This window comes from Oncorhynchus kisutch, linkage group LG12, assembly GCF_002021735.2.
Source record: "Oncorhynchus kisutch isolate 150728-3 linkage group LG12, Okis_V2, whole genome shotgun sequence".
NCBI lineage: Eukaryota > Metazoa > Chordata > Actinopteri > Salmoniformes > Salmonidae > Oncorhynchus > Oncorhynchus kisutch.
This window is the reverse complement of record NC_034185.2, coordinates 25,638,769-25,652,866: the sequence shown is the minus strand read 5'-3', so window position 1 is coordinate 25,652,866 and position 14,098 is coordinate 25,638,769. Positions and strand designations below refer to the sequence as shown.

Genomic DNA, 14,098 nt, shown 5'->3' with positions numbered 1-14,098 from the left:
TTGGAGATGGGTGTCAGTAGTGTTCACAAAAACGTGGTGGGGATCATAAGGGTCATCATCATCACATCAAGCCTCATGATTGTGGTCAAGGTAACAATGGTAACTATTCTCGGTGCTGTAACGAACCATGCTCTCTCAGGTGTGGTATCACAACTGTTAACCTGTTATGGCTGGGGGTTCTGCTAGCGGAACATTTTGACAACATCCGGTGAAATTGCAGGGTGCGGAATTCCCCAAAAATTATTAGAAATATTTCACTTTCATACAATCAAGTGCAATACACCAAATTAAAGATTCACTTCTTTGGGACTGGGGGGCAGTATTGAGTAGCTTGGATAATAAGGTGCCCAGAGGAAACTGCCGGCTACTCAGGCCCAGAAGCTATGATATGCATATAAGTTGTCGATTTGGATAGAAAACATTCTGAATGATGTCTGTGAGTATAACAGAACTCATATGGCAGGCAAAAACCTGAGAAAAATCCAACCAGAAAGTAGGAAATCTGAGATTTGTGGTTTTTCAAGTCATTGCCTATCGAATATACAGTGTCTATGGAGTCATATTGCACTTCCTAAGGCTTCCACTAGATGTCAACAGTCTTTAGAACCTTGTTTCAGGCTTCTACTGTGAATGAGGAGAGAATAAGAGCTGATTGAGTAAGGGGTCTGCCAGAAGGCCATGTGCTTTGTCAGGCACGCTCCCGTGAGATGTAGCTGCGTTGCATTACATTTCTAAAGACAAAGGAATTCTCCGGTTGAAACATTATTCAAGATTTATGATAAAAACATCCTAAGCACTGATTCTATACATCGTTTGACATGTTTCTACGAACTGTAATATGACTTTTCATCTGAACTTTCGCCTGGACTTGCCCTCGCTTCCTCAGTTTGGATTTGTGTACTAAACACGCAAACAAAAAGGAGGTGTTTGGACATAAATTATGGACTTTATCGAACAAAACAAACATTTATTGTGGAACTGGGATTACTGGGAGTGCATTCTGATGAAGATCGTCAAAGGTAAGTGAATATTTATAATGGCATTTCTGACTTTTGTGACACCTCTCCTTCTTTGGAAAATGGCTGATTGTTTTTCTGTGACTTGGCGCTTAACATAATCGCAAGGTGTGCTTTTGCCGTAAAGCGTTTTTGAAATCTGACACAGCAGTTGCATTAAGGAGAAGTTTATCTATATTTCCATGAATAACACTTGTATCTTGTATCAATGTTTATGATGAGTATTTCTGTAATTTGATGTGGCTCTCTGCAATTTCACCGGATGTTTGTTTGAGACAATGCATTTCTGAACATAACACATCAATTTCAAATGAGGTTTTTGGACATAAAGATTAACTTTATCGAACAAGACACGCATTTATTGTGTAACATGACGTCCTGTGAGTGCCATCTGATGAAGATCATCAAAGGTTAGTGATTAATTTAATCGCTATTTCTGACTTTTATGAGCCCTCTCCTTGGCTAGAAAATGGCTGTATGGTTTTCTGTGACTAGGTGCTGACCTAACATAATCGTTTGGTGTGCTTTCGCCGTAAAGCCTATTTGAAATCGGACACTGGCTGGATTTACAAGAAGTGTATCTTTAAAATGGTGTATAATACTTGTATGTTCAAGGAATTTTAATTATGGGATTTCTGTTGTTTTGAATTTGGCGCACTACAATTTCACTGGCTGTTGTCGAGGTGGGACGCTAGCATCCCACTTGTATCAGACAGGTTAACCAGGATGTGGGTAGGTTTCTGCGGTCTTATTACTAGGACCGACGGGGGAGTGGGCGGCATTCGTGCCCTGGGCAGAGATGGCCCAGAACTCGCTTCGCCACTCCTCCACTAACCTCTCCCCCTTCCCGTGCGTACTGGGGTATCTGCCGGTTCTGGCTCCTTGGCATCAGAGTCAGACCGAGGCTCCAGCGTGAGGAGGAGACATGGGACGCCGCCCATGTCCACCTTCAGTGCGCCGTGCTGCGCCAGAAAGCCAGCCACCGTCACCCGAAACATGCCCCTCCGCCTGCCCTGCCGGAGGCGGGGTCCGCGGTTTGTGGGGCCATTTACAGTCCTGAGGAGACTGAACAAGGTGTGTCTCAGGTTACAGCTCCCCCCGATTACCGTATTAGCCCCTCGTTCCATGTGTCTCTCCTCAGGCCAGTGGTGGCTGGTTCGCTCCAGGAGTCTGAGGTGCGGGAGGTTCCTCCGCCCCCCTCTGGACATCGAGGGGGCCCCGGCGTACGCTGTTTGCTCCATTCTGTTCCTCCCATGTCTGTGTGTGGAATTGTTTGTTGTAAGTGTATTGTACATTTCAGACTGGTGTGCGACGGGTTATTTCTACCCGTATTTTGCTGTTCTGCATGCAGTTTGGGTTTTTGCATCATTAAACTGCTCCGGTTGTTACCCATTTCTGCTCTCCTGACTTCGCCTGACTTCCCTGCAGCCAGTTACGCACCGCTTACAAGGACTAACTTATTCCTTACCACCCACTCTGAAACTAACTGCAACTCTTTGTTAGGTGTGGCAGTCATTTCAGTCGCTGTAGTAGCTGACATGTATAGAGTTGAGTCATCCGCATACATAGAAACTCTGGCTTTACTCAAAGCCAGTGGCATGTCATTAGTAAAAATTTAAAAACGTAATGGGCCTAGACAGCTGCCATGGGGAAATCCTGATTTTACCTGGACTATGGTGGAAAGGCTTCCATTAAAGAACACCCTCTGCGTTCTGTTAGACAGGTAACTCTTTATCATAAATATAGCTGGGGGTGTAAATCCATCACACATACGTTTTTCCAGCAGCGGACTATGAACTCTATGACACTGCCATATCCACCCGCAAGCTTAGTACTGCCTCTCAGGGACCTTGTTGCATTACTGTCTTTGCATTCTTCACGGTACTACTGGACTCTGACATTGCTTTTCAAAGTCTGATTAAGGAAATCTTTCAGTTGTACATGTCTACCTCAGTAACCTCATTGCTGCTATCCCTGCAATTCAGTTGCATGTATCCTTTCACTTTCAATTTCCCTTCATTGCACATTAAGACTTGTCATTTGTACTTGCCATTTGCCTTCATTGCACATTTATACATCCCACTTAATAACATACATTGTATTTAATTGTTTCACTTGTACATTTTTTGCACTCTTTTATTTGCACTTCTGGTCAGATGCAAACTGCATTTCGTTGTAGTGTATTTGATCCAAGTTTAATCTAATCTAATCTAATGATCAATAATGTCAAAAGCCGCACTGAAGTCTAACAAAACAAATTAACAATACTGGATGCGATTTCTGTCTGAATAATACTCATATTGTTAGTGACAAGTTACCCCTTTTTCTTTTCTTTTTACTTTTACAACGATCGTTATAGAGGCTTTTTAGGTTGTTTTGGAGGCTAATGGTTCACTATGGCATACCAATCTTTAACTAAATGCCAGTTGAAAAAAACAGGTCATGCTGTAGTTTTAAAAGCCTGCTATAGTGTCTCTTGAATATGAAAGTGAAGCTGTTTCTGATTAAACCATCTCTCCTCCTCTTTTCCCTCAAGCTGTGAACTTTTCACTTTCCTCTGGGCATCAAAGAAGGGAGTCAGATTGTCTTTCAATAGTCATCATCCAAAGAAATTCACACACCATTATGGTTCAGTAAGTCAATTTTCCTCTTTACATTTAGCACTAACTTAGACATGATACAGTTAAAGGCAGATCTGATCTGTGTATCGTTTGTTCAATTGATATTTGTACTTAAACAACGAAGACTGATCTTTTTTTCACTAATTGGTCTTTTGAACAATAAGATCAGCTCTTTTTTAAATTATTTGTCAAAACTTCAGAATTGGTCTGCCTGTGTAAATGAAGTCATTATGTCTCAGATTAGTTGTTCTTAGGAGTGCACCTGTCTGAAAACTCAAGGAAGGATGAACAATGAGCAATGCATGTTATGCAGTTATCGTAACACCACTATGATATATGAATAAGTAAAATTGATGTGGTGTGTATAGGCTATTGGTGCATATTGGAAAATATAATGAGGTTTATGATACTAATTATATGGGTGTAAAATAGATGTGAGCAATCCACTTTCACTTTATGTTTTCTGTAGATCATATGGTCCAATAAATGCAAGAGGGGATGTGGGTATGAGACTGCACAGCTTATCTCAGAGGGGTCTGTCATAGTCAGAATGAAAGTGAAAGATGACTTGAAATACTTATATTGTCTGCACACTGGTTGTTATGTTATACAGTAAGATATGTATTTTATTGTCTGTTACATTATGCATATTTTTTCCCTGTTTACTCCACTTACATGTCCAGAATGGAACGCAGAGGTAATTATTTTAACAGGACAGAGACCTACCACTTATTTAAATAATGTTTAAGGTCAGATCTTAGGTTAGGCTTATAGCTGTCTGGGCAGTGATCTAAACCAAAACATTGCTACTTTTAGTTTTAGAGTCTGTACTTGACTTTTCTTTTTTTGTCCATTATTAAACAGAGGTGCCAATGTTGATAAGGTACTACACCATCACCATTGGCAAGACTATGAGTTCCCAATTAGAGGCAGCTGTCTATCATTGTCTCTGATTGGGGATCATATTTAGGCAGCCTTTTCCCACTGGGTTTTTGTGGGATCTTGTTTTTGTGTTGATGCCTGTGAGCTCTACAGAACGTCACGTTTCGTTGCTCTTTATTATTTTTGTGAGTTTCAATTAATTAACATGTGGAACTCTACGTACGCTGTGCCTTTGTCCGTTAATTCATTAGACGATTGTGACAGTCCCACAATTTTTTCATAAGTTATTATATTTCCACAAAATAACAACAACAGTGCTTATTTGCAGTGCTGGGCAACTGCTCCGCCCACAACCGTAAGGCTCTCTAGAGGGTACTGAGGTCTGCACAACGCATCACCGGGGGCAAACTATCTGCCCTCCAGGACACCTACACCACCCGATGTCACAGGAAGGCCATAAAGATCAAGGACAACAACCAACCCGAGCCACTGCCTGTTCACCCCGCTATCATCCAGAAGGCAAGGTCAGTACAGGTGCATCAAAGCAGGGACCGAGAGACGGAAAAACAGCTTCTATCTCAAGGCCATCAGACTGTTAAACAGCCACCACTAACATTGAGTGGCTGCTGCTAACACACTGACTCAACTCCAGCCACTTTAATAATGGAAATTGATGGAAATTGATGTAACAATATATCACTAGCCACTTTAAACAATGCTACTTAATATAATGTTTACATACCCTACATTACTCATCTCATATGTATATGTACATACTGTACTCTATATCATCTACTGCATCTTTATGTAATACATGTATCACTAGCCACTCAACTATTCTACTTTGTTTACATACCCTACATTACTCATCTCATATGTATATACTGTACTCTATACCATCTACTCCATCTTGCCTATGCCGTTCTGTACCATCACTCATTCATATATCTTTATGTACATATTCTTTATCCCTTTACACTTGTGTGTGTATAAGGTAGTAGTTTTGGAATTGTTAGGTTAGATTACTTGTTGGTTATTACTGCATTGTCGGAACTAGAAGCACAAGCATTTCGCTACACTCGCAGTAACATCTGCTAACCATGTGTATGTGACAAATACATTTGATTTGGCTACACTAATCCAGTATGTGTAGCTGCAGCCTAAAATGACGACCAGAAAAGTGGGTGAACGGACAGAAAATAAGCAAATTGGGCATATTTGTTGCTACTGTTTGTTGCTACATATTGCGTGGCTGATTTGGCTGCACAACGAATTGATAAGCCTGCCACCAGTGCTCCTGTTTCCACTAGATAGACAGCCACAAAGTAAAACCTACTTGGTATCAGGGTTGTGTTGCTAACATGGCCATTTTTTTTCTAACCCATGATTTTATTTAAAGTAGGATAGCAGCCTACACAAGAAATAACTGATATTAAAAGGCAATGTACGGTAGTTGCAAGGTAAAAAACGGATTAAAAAAACACAGCCTAATAACTAGCCTATGAATGAAAGTTTACAACGTAGGTGCACAGGTTGAGAGACTTGACACATTCAATACTACCTTGCACACTCTTGCCTGCATAATGGCTGCTGTGGCTACTGGTAGCTAGCATGAGGACGAAAAGGGACGTTTTTCTGTAAAACTAGCAGTATTTCAATCTTCTTGATGGAGAAATGTGGATAAAGGTAACATTTGGAGTACAGTGGCATATCCCATCATCCCAATATCTGTCGCTGGCTCCACGGTGGATACAAGAAACAAGATTCTCATCTCATTCACCACAACTGTAAATGGGGCAATTTCTTGCGTCCAACCAGTAGGAACAGGTTTTGTGTTGAGCAGACGCAAAACTGTCACGCCCTGGTCAAAGTATTTTGTGTTTATCTTCATTTATTTGGTCAGGCCAGGGTGTGGCATGGGTTTTTGTATGTGGTGTGTATGTATTGGGATTGTAGCTTAGTGGGGTGTTCTAGTTAAGTCTATGGCTGTCTGAAGTGGTTCTCAATCAGAGGCAGGTGTTTATCGTTGTCTCTGATTGGGAACCATATTTAGGCAGCCATATTCTTTGAGTGTTTTGTGGGTGATTGTCCTTAGTGTCCTTGTTCCTGTCTCTGTGTTAGTTTAGACAAGTATAGGCTGTTTCGGTTTTTGTTACGTTCTTTGTTTTGTAGTGTTTATAATTGATTCGTGTTTTACGTTTGTTTATTAAACATGGATCGAAATCTACACGCTGCATTTTGTTCCGACTCTCCTTCACCACAAGAGAACCGTTACAAAAACAGATTCCAGATCAGCTACTTCTACCCTACATGCATTCCCCCACAATGCCCCCAAGCCTTAAAGCTGTTCCAGTGAGAGTGTCTAACAATACTGGATGTGATTTCTGTATGAATATTACTCATAGCATTGGTGACAAGTTATGTTCGTTTTTCTTTTTTACTTTTACAATGAATGTTATAGAGACTTTTTAGGTTGTTTCACAGGCTAATGGTTAACTACAGCCAGTTGAATGCCAGATGAGAAAACGGGTGATGCTGCAGTTCTAAAAGCCTACTATAGTGTCTCTTGAATATGAAAGTGAAACTGTTTCTGATACAACCATCTCTTTTCCCTCAAGCTGTGTACTTTTTCACTTTCCTCTGGGCATCAAAGAAGGTAGTCAGTCTTTCAATAGTCATCTTCCAAAGGAATTCACACACCATTATGGTTCGGTAAGTCAATTTTCCTCTTTACATTTAGCACTAACTGACAGATGATACAGTTAAAGGCAGATCTGATCTGTGTATTTTTTGTTCAATTGATATCCAGACTGAAACAACAGATAATAATTTCCAAATTGATAGGCACACAGTATAAGTATAAGTCATGGCATCATTGCTTGCGTTTACACAAATGATACAATACTTATCTTTTTCCACTAATTGGTCTTTTGAACAATCAGATCAGCTCTTTTTTCAAAAATTGGTCAAAACTTCAGAATTGGTCTGCCTGTGTCAATGCAGCCATTATATATCAGAAGAGTTGTTCTTAGCAGTGCACCTGTCTGAAAACTCATGCATTGCTCATTGTTCACCCTTCATTGAGTTCTTATTTAACACCACTATGATTTATGAATAAGTCAAATTGATGTGGTGTGTATAGGCTACTGGTGCAGACAAGAACATATAATGGGATTTAAGATGCTAATTATATGGGTGTAAAATAGATGTGAGCTATTGACTTTTAGTTTCTTGTTTCCTGTAAATAACATGGTCAAATAAAGGCAAGAGGGGAGTTGGGTGGGAGACTGCATAGCTTCTCAGAGTGATATGTCATAATCAGAATGAAAGTGAAAGACGACTTCAAATATTTACATTGTCTGCATACTGGTTGTTATATTATACAGTAAGATATGTATTTTATTGTCTGTTACATGATTAATAAATATGTTTTCCCTGTTCACTCCTCTTACATATCTACAATGGAACGCAGAGGTAATTATTTTAGCAGGACACTGACCTACCACTTATTTAAATAATGTTTCAGGCCAGATCTTAGGTTAGGCTTATAGTTGTCTGGGCAGTGATCTAAACCAAAACATTGCTACTTTTAGTTTTAAGGTCTATACTTGACTTTTCTTTTTTTAATCCATTATAAAACAGAGGTGCCAAGGTTGATGAGGTACTACACCATCACCACCGGCAATACTATGGATTCCCATATCCAGTTTACGAGACAACTTGGAGGCTTCACTGAAGTGATGTCACCAGAGCAGAGTGATGTCATCATGGCTTTCTGTCCCATCGTCTCTCGTGCTGGTACTGATATTGAGGCAGCACTGCAGCAGATTCCAGGTAGCCAAACCTCAAAGTATCCTCAAACTATACTATTGTCTGATCTATCTGTTCTATCTCCATATCAGAGTTGATCTAGATAGAACATGTATCAGGTGGCTAATGACATGAATAAATGCTTTGTTTGTCCCTTGTTCTTTTGACAGAGGGTAAAGATGTCATTCTGGTAGTCCTGCATCACTTTTTTAACCCAGACTGCACTGTACCTGACAGCAGCAGACTAGTGACCAGAAGTGATGTAATACTCACAGTGGACTGTCTGTTCCATGAGAATAAGGGAGGACTACTGAACTGCCCTCGCAACAAAGCAGCAGTTGGTAACATTCTGAACCGGCTGAACAGGAAGCCAAAGGTAGTTCGCCTATGTTCTATGTATATCTGTCATTCAGTCATGATCATTCATGAATTGGACACACAAACCAGACTCAGCTGGTTAGCAAAAACAGTACATGCAAAAGCAGACATTTTAACTGAAGTATTTTATTAGACAGGGTCCAAGAGTGTAAATAATTTTCATTTAAATATGAGTATTTGTTATTTTTAATGAAAGTATATTGAACCACTTTATTCAGTGTATTGCAATATTTTATTCATAGGTGGTAGATATCAGCATGGACATCCCTGATCACAGAAACGGTCCGGTATGTATATTTTCATTTTAGGTGTTGCCACTTATCAGCTGACAACATTACCAACAATTGTTAACCACTATATGATGTTTTCAGTCTGATACATAGTTCATTCTTTACAAAGTTTAAAGAGATCCATTTTTTAATGTAATTTGTAACCTCTCTGTTGCAGCATACATTTACTCGAGGTAAGTACAAGCTATAAATCATACATTAATATGATGTATATGTACAATATCTACATTCCTTTGTCATATAAGAAAACTGCTATTGGGGGATCAATGTTGATTCCTGTAAGAAAAACAGACTGCAAACTGATTATGTGGAAGCATTGTTTGACTTCAGTTGGAAAACCACATCCACCATTTTTTCATTTCCAAAAACTATTATGAAGGAAGTGCCTCCTGTCTTGTTTCAAAGACATAGCTCATCTTGATAACTGGATTGCCATATTACCAAATAAGCACAGTAGACTACTAGTGTATTCTTCCCCTTGAGCTATTTTTGATGTAATACAATAAAAAATATAAAGCATTATATCTAGATGTCTACATTTTCTTCATATTGTCTGTTTCTATAGAGATGTCAGGGATGGTGAGATTCTTCATATTTGTGGTTGGCAATACCGTGGGTGCTCATGTGGATTTGACAAGACATCTCGTCATCAGAGGAGGCTGTACTGAAGTGATTTCACAAGAGGAGAGTGATGTCATCATGGCTTTCTGTCCCATCGTCTCTCGTGCTGGGACTGATATTGAAACAGCACTGCAGCAGATTCCTGGTAATCTAGTCAGGGCAGGGTCAATCCATCCAAAATGAATTGGAAAAGGCAAACAAAATAAAATGGTAATGAGGTGATGTGTATTTTGCTTTCCTTTTTGACAGCTGGTAAACCTGTCATTCTGGTAGTACTGCACCACACCTCCAACTCAGACTACACTGTACCTGGCAGCAGCAGACTAGTGACCAGAGAGGATGTAATACTCACAGTGGACTGTCTCTTCCATGAGAGCCAGGGACTATTGGAGTGTCATCGCAATGAAGCAGCAGTCAAAGAGATTCTGAAGAAGCTTAATATACATCCTGAGGTAATAACTCATCACCGTCATTTTTTCTCTCACTTTGTTAGTTATGTACTATGAGAGCTAAAGATAATGTTGAAATCTTTAATTCTTTGACAAACTGAATCTGGATCTGTCTGTATGGGTCTGCTCATGGTATGACAAACCAAAGCAAATGACAAAATACATCAGCATTATACCCTCTCAACCAATTTTCGTATTGGGATTTTTTTTTTTTTAACAGGACCTATTGTTGTTTTTCATGATTTCTTATTTTGTATTGTTGGTCAAAGTCCTATTCAGAGGTCTACGTGTTGCTAGTAATGTAGTAAATATACAGTACAACCTCCATACTGTTCTGAAGCCAATGTGTCTTTTTCTAATTGTTTTCATTTCCAGATGGTGTGTTCCAGTGTCCTTGATTGCATCAGGGCAGACAGGCGTTGTAAGTCCATCATTAATTAAAACTAAATTCTACAACATTACACTATTTACAGTTGCTTATGTTCACATTATATTCATAACTAATAACTATGTAATCCATATGTAGTTGTTGGTAATTATGACATGTTTTAATAGAGGTTATATTGTTTGCATTTCAGAAACATTGACTGTATTGTGATAATTGTACTTTACTGTGGCTAACTGACATACAGCTTTTAATGTTTTCTACTCTCTTACAGGTTGCCAGAGATCACCATTTGTTTGGCTCATTCTTTTTCTTTTTCTTGTTCTTTTGTGTTTGGTGGTATTTTTGATTGTTTCTTTCTATAAAAAAAACAATGAGGTTTATCAAAATAACCTAATGGAAAAAGAGCAAGTAGGTCTAAACAGCAACAGAGGAATAAACCATAGAAATTACAGATAAACTGACTTAATTATACATAAAAAATAATGAATAAAGCCTAAAAAAGCACCTACTCTACCTATCGATCAGGATAGTATATTAGTTTTTAAGATGGCACGATGCTCATGTAATATTGTAGGACTACTCTGATAGTATATTCTGTGTTGTCACTTTGTTCTGCTTTGACTGCCCTTCTTTTAAATATTAAAGTCATTGAATTTCAGTTGCTTTATGAGTGTCATTGATGAAGCACGAATAGTCAAACACTGTACCTGACAGCAGCAGACTAGTGACCAGAGGTGATGTAATACTCACAGTGGACTGTCTCTTCCATGAGAGCCAGGGGTAGGAGTGATGATGCGTTGTTAACCAATTGGGAAGGTGGTATTTACCAGTTGGCAAGTCGTAAATACCCGTTTGCACTCGTTGAAAAATGCTGATTGGCTAATGGGGAACAAGCTCCGTCAACCGTAAACTAAAACTACAGCTATGCATAGCTGCAGGAAGTAGGTGTGCTGGGTGTGCTGCCGCACCCCCTGAAAAATGAGAATCCAAAATAAAAATATATATTGACTCAGCAAAAAAAAGAAACGTCCTCTCACTGTCAACTGCATTTATTTTCAACAAACTTAACATGTGTAAATATTTGTATGACCATAACAAGATTCCACAACTTAGACATTTACTGAACAAGTTCCAGAGTCATGTGACTAACAGAAATGTAATGTTTCCCTGAACAAATGGGGGGTCAAAATCAAAAGTAACAGTCAGTATCTGGTGTGGCCACCAGCTGCATTAAATACTGCAGTGCATCTCCTCCTCATGGACTGCACCAGATTTGCCAGTTCTTGCAGTGAGATGTTACCCAACTCTTCCAAGGCACCTGCAAGTTTCCGGACATTTCTGGGGGGAATGGTCCTAGCCCTCTCCCTCCAATCCAACAGGTCCCAGACGTGCTCAATGGAATTGAGATCCAGGTCTTTGCTGGCCGTGGCAGAACACTGACATTCCTGTCTTGCAGGATATCACGCACAGAACGAGCAGTATGGCTGGTGGCATTGTCATGCTGGAGGGTCATGTCAGGATGAGCCTGCAGGAAGGGTACCACATGATGTATTCCTTGTAACGCACAGTATTGAGATTGCCTGTAATGATAACAAGTTCAGTCTGCCCCAGATCATGACTGACCCTTCACCTCAAAATCGATCCCGCTTCAGAGTACAGGCCTCGTGTAACGCTCATTCCTTCGACGATAAACGCGAATCCGACCATCACAAAACCCTGACTCTTCAGTGAAGAGCACTTTTTGCCAGTCCTGTCTGGTCCAGCGATGGTGGGTTTGTGCCCATAGGCGACATTGTTGCTGGTGATGTCTAGTGAGGACCTGCTTTACAACAGGCCTACAAGCCCTCAGTCCAGCCTCTCTCAGCCTATTGCGGACAGTCTGAGCACTGATGGAGGGATTGTGCGTTCCTGGTGTAACTCTGGCAGTTGTTGTTGCCATCCTGTACCTGTCCCGCAGGTGTGATGTCCGAATGTACCGATCCTGTGCAGGTGTTGTTACATGTGGTCTGCCACTGTGAGGACGATCAGCTGTCCGTCCTGTCTCCATGTAGCACTGTCTTAGGCGTCTAGGGGTACGGACATTGAAACTTATTGCCCTGGCCACATCTGCAGTCCTCATGCCTCCTTGCAGCATGCCTAAGGCACGTTCACATAGATGAGCAGGGACCCTGGGCATTGTTCTTTTTGTGTTTTTCAGTCAGTAAAAAGGCCTCTTTGGTGTCCTAAGTTTTCATAACTGTGACCTTAATTGCCTACCGTCTGTAAACTGTTAGTCTCTTATCGACCGTTCCACAAGTGCATGTTCATTAATTGTTTATGGTTCATTGAACACGCATGGGAAAGTGTTTAAACCCTTTACAATGAAGATCTGTGAAGTTATTTGGAATGATCATTGAAAGACAGGGTCCTGAAAAAGATAGCTAGTTTAGCCTACTCAAACACCCGGCTCAAACAGAGGGATGTCATGTTAGCTATCTGGCTATGGCTATCCAACATTGGAACTCTTCAAGTCAAGGTAAGCTTTTGGTTTTATTAATTTATTGTCACCAAGGCCCGCCAGTGTAACTGCAAAATTGCTTTTTGACTGTACACTGTACACTGTACTGCATGATTGTAGCTGGTTTATTAATGCGTTAGTTCTAGTAGTTCTCGTTGACTATGACTTGACAGCGATGTAGGGTATATGTTGCGGTCATGTTATGAAGGTTTGGCTTTGAATTTTTTTTTCCTGGTCACAGACAGCTGATGTTTTGTGCACTGAAGTCCACAAGTAAATGGTAAAGGTGAGAGGAGGAGAGTGCGTAGATAGTTGCAAAAAGCAATTATATATACATCTTGCAACAGGAGCATGCTGTTATGAAAGTGAACTGTGTTTGCGTGTGATCAGGGGTGTTATTCATAGGCTAGGTTGTAGCAACCTCATGATGGGTACAGTGGAAATTCTAGTATAATGTTGTTGCCTTAACCTATCGGTTACATTGAGCTGGGTGAATGGAATATGAATGACAGTCATCCAATATGTGCCATGCTCATTAAAAAAGCATCTTAAACGGGACACCGACCGCCACTGAATCTAAATGATCAGACCAAAAACATGCAAGGAAAACTGATTAGGGTGAAATTATTTTTTATTTTACTAGGCAAGTCGGTTAAGAACAAATTCTTATTTTCAATGACGGCCTAGGAACAGTGGGTTAACTACCTGTTCAGGGAAAGAACGACAGATTTGTACCTTGTCAGCTCGGGGATTTGAACTTGCAACCTTCGGGTTACTAGTCCAATGCTCTAACCACTAGGCTACCCTGCCGCCCCACAAGAAAGTGGCTGGAGAAATACAGCTTCACTCTATCTAATCAGAGCAGCAGGATCAACGTACAGCCCGCCCTTATCTTTACAGACAACCAGCTAAGTTATACAGAAAATTGCCCATCTCAGTGGTGATACTCATTTTGTCCGACTACTCGGCAAAATCCTAGTATATGCCACTGTACTCAAAATTTGACCTTTTCTACACTGATATATTGAGAAGATTGAAATACTGCTAGTTTTACAGAAAACTGCCCTAGCAGTAGCCACCACAGCCATTTAGAATGGCAGTGTCAGCCAATCAGCTCCTTTGTTGTTCAACTCTACATGCCATTCG

At 40.3% G+C, this 14,098-nt stretch overlaps 1 protein-coding gene across 4 annotated transcripts; it reads left to right on the top strand.

The window, feature by feature from the left end:
* Window positions 1-2,466: 2,466 nt before the first annotated feature.
* On the top strand, window positions 2,467-11,113 carry LOC109900773 (uncharacterized). Of its 4 annotated transcripts, XM_031837230.1 has the most exons (11): window positions 2,467-3,649; window positions 4,848-5,043; window positions 7,138-7,231; window positions 8,160-8,353; window positions 8,500-8,705; window positions 8,950-8,994; window positions 9,155-9,170; window positions 9,563-9,763; window positions 9,868-10,070; window positions 10,443-10,488; window positions 10,727-11,113. In XM_031837230.1, exons 3-11 carry the CDS (start codon window positions 7,224-7,226, stop codon window positions 10,909-10,911), a joined length of 1,104 nt encoding a protein of 367 aa, XP_031693090.1. In that variant the 5' UTR covers window positions 2,467-3,649; window positions 4,848-5,043; window positions 7,138-7,223; the 3' UTR covers window positions 10,912-11,113. The 4 variants fall into 4 exon arrangements, with proteins under 4 accessions (XP_031693090.1, XP_031693089.1, XP_031693091.1 ...); XM_031837229.1 differs by lacking the exons at window positions 4,848-5,043; window positions 7,138-7,231 and adding an exon at window positions 4,321-4,334 and having other exon boundaries at window positions 3,544-3,649; window positions 8,162-8,353; XM_031837231.1 differs by lacking the exon at window positions 2,467-3,649 and having other exon boundaries at window positions 4,990-5,043; window positions 8,162-8,353.
* The last annotated feature ends 2,985 nt before the right edge of the window (window positions 11,114-14,098 follow it).

Bases quoted from the DNA above. Each gene is read 5' to 3' on its own strand.
- LOC109900773 (XM_031837228.1), top strand. From the start codon at position 7,912: ATGTATTTTATTGTCTGTTACATGATTAATAAATATGTTTTCCCTGTT. The intron at 8,706-8,949 runs GTAGTTCGCCTA...TTTTATTCATAG, and splicing joins GGCTGAACAGGAAGCCAAAG to GTGGTAGATATCAGCATGGA. The intron at 10,071-10,442 runs GTAATAACTCAT...TTTCATTTCCAG, and splicing joins AGCTTAATATACATCCTGAG to ATGGTGTGTTCCAGTGTCCT.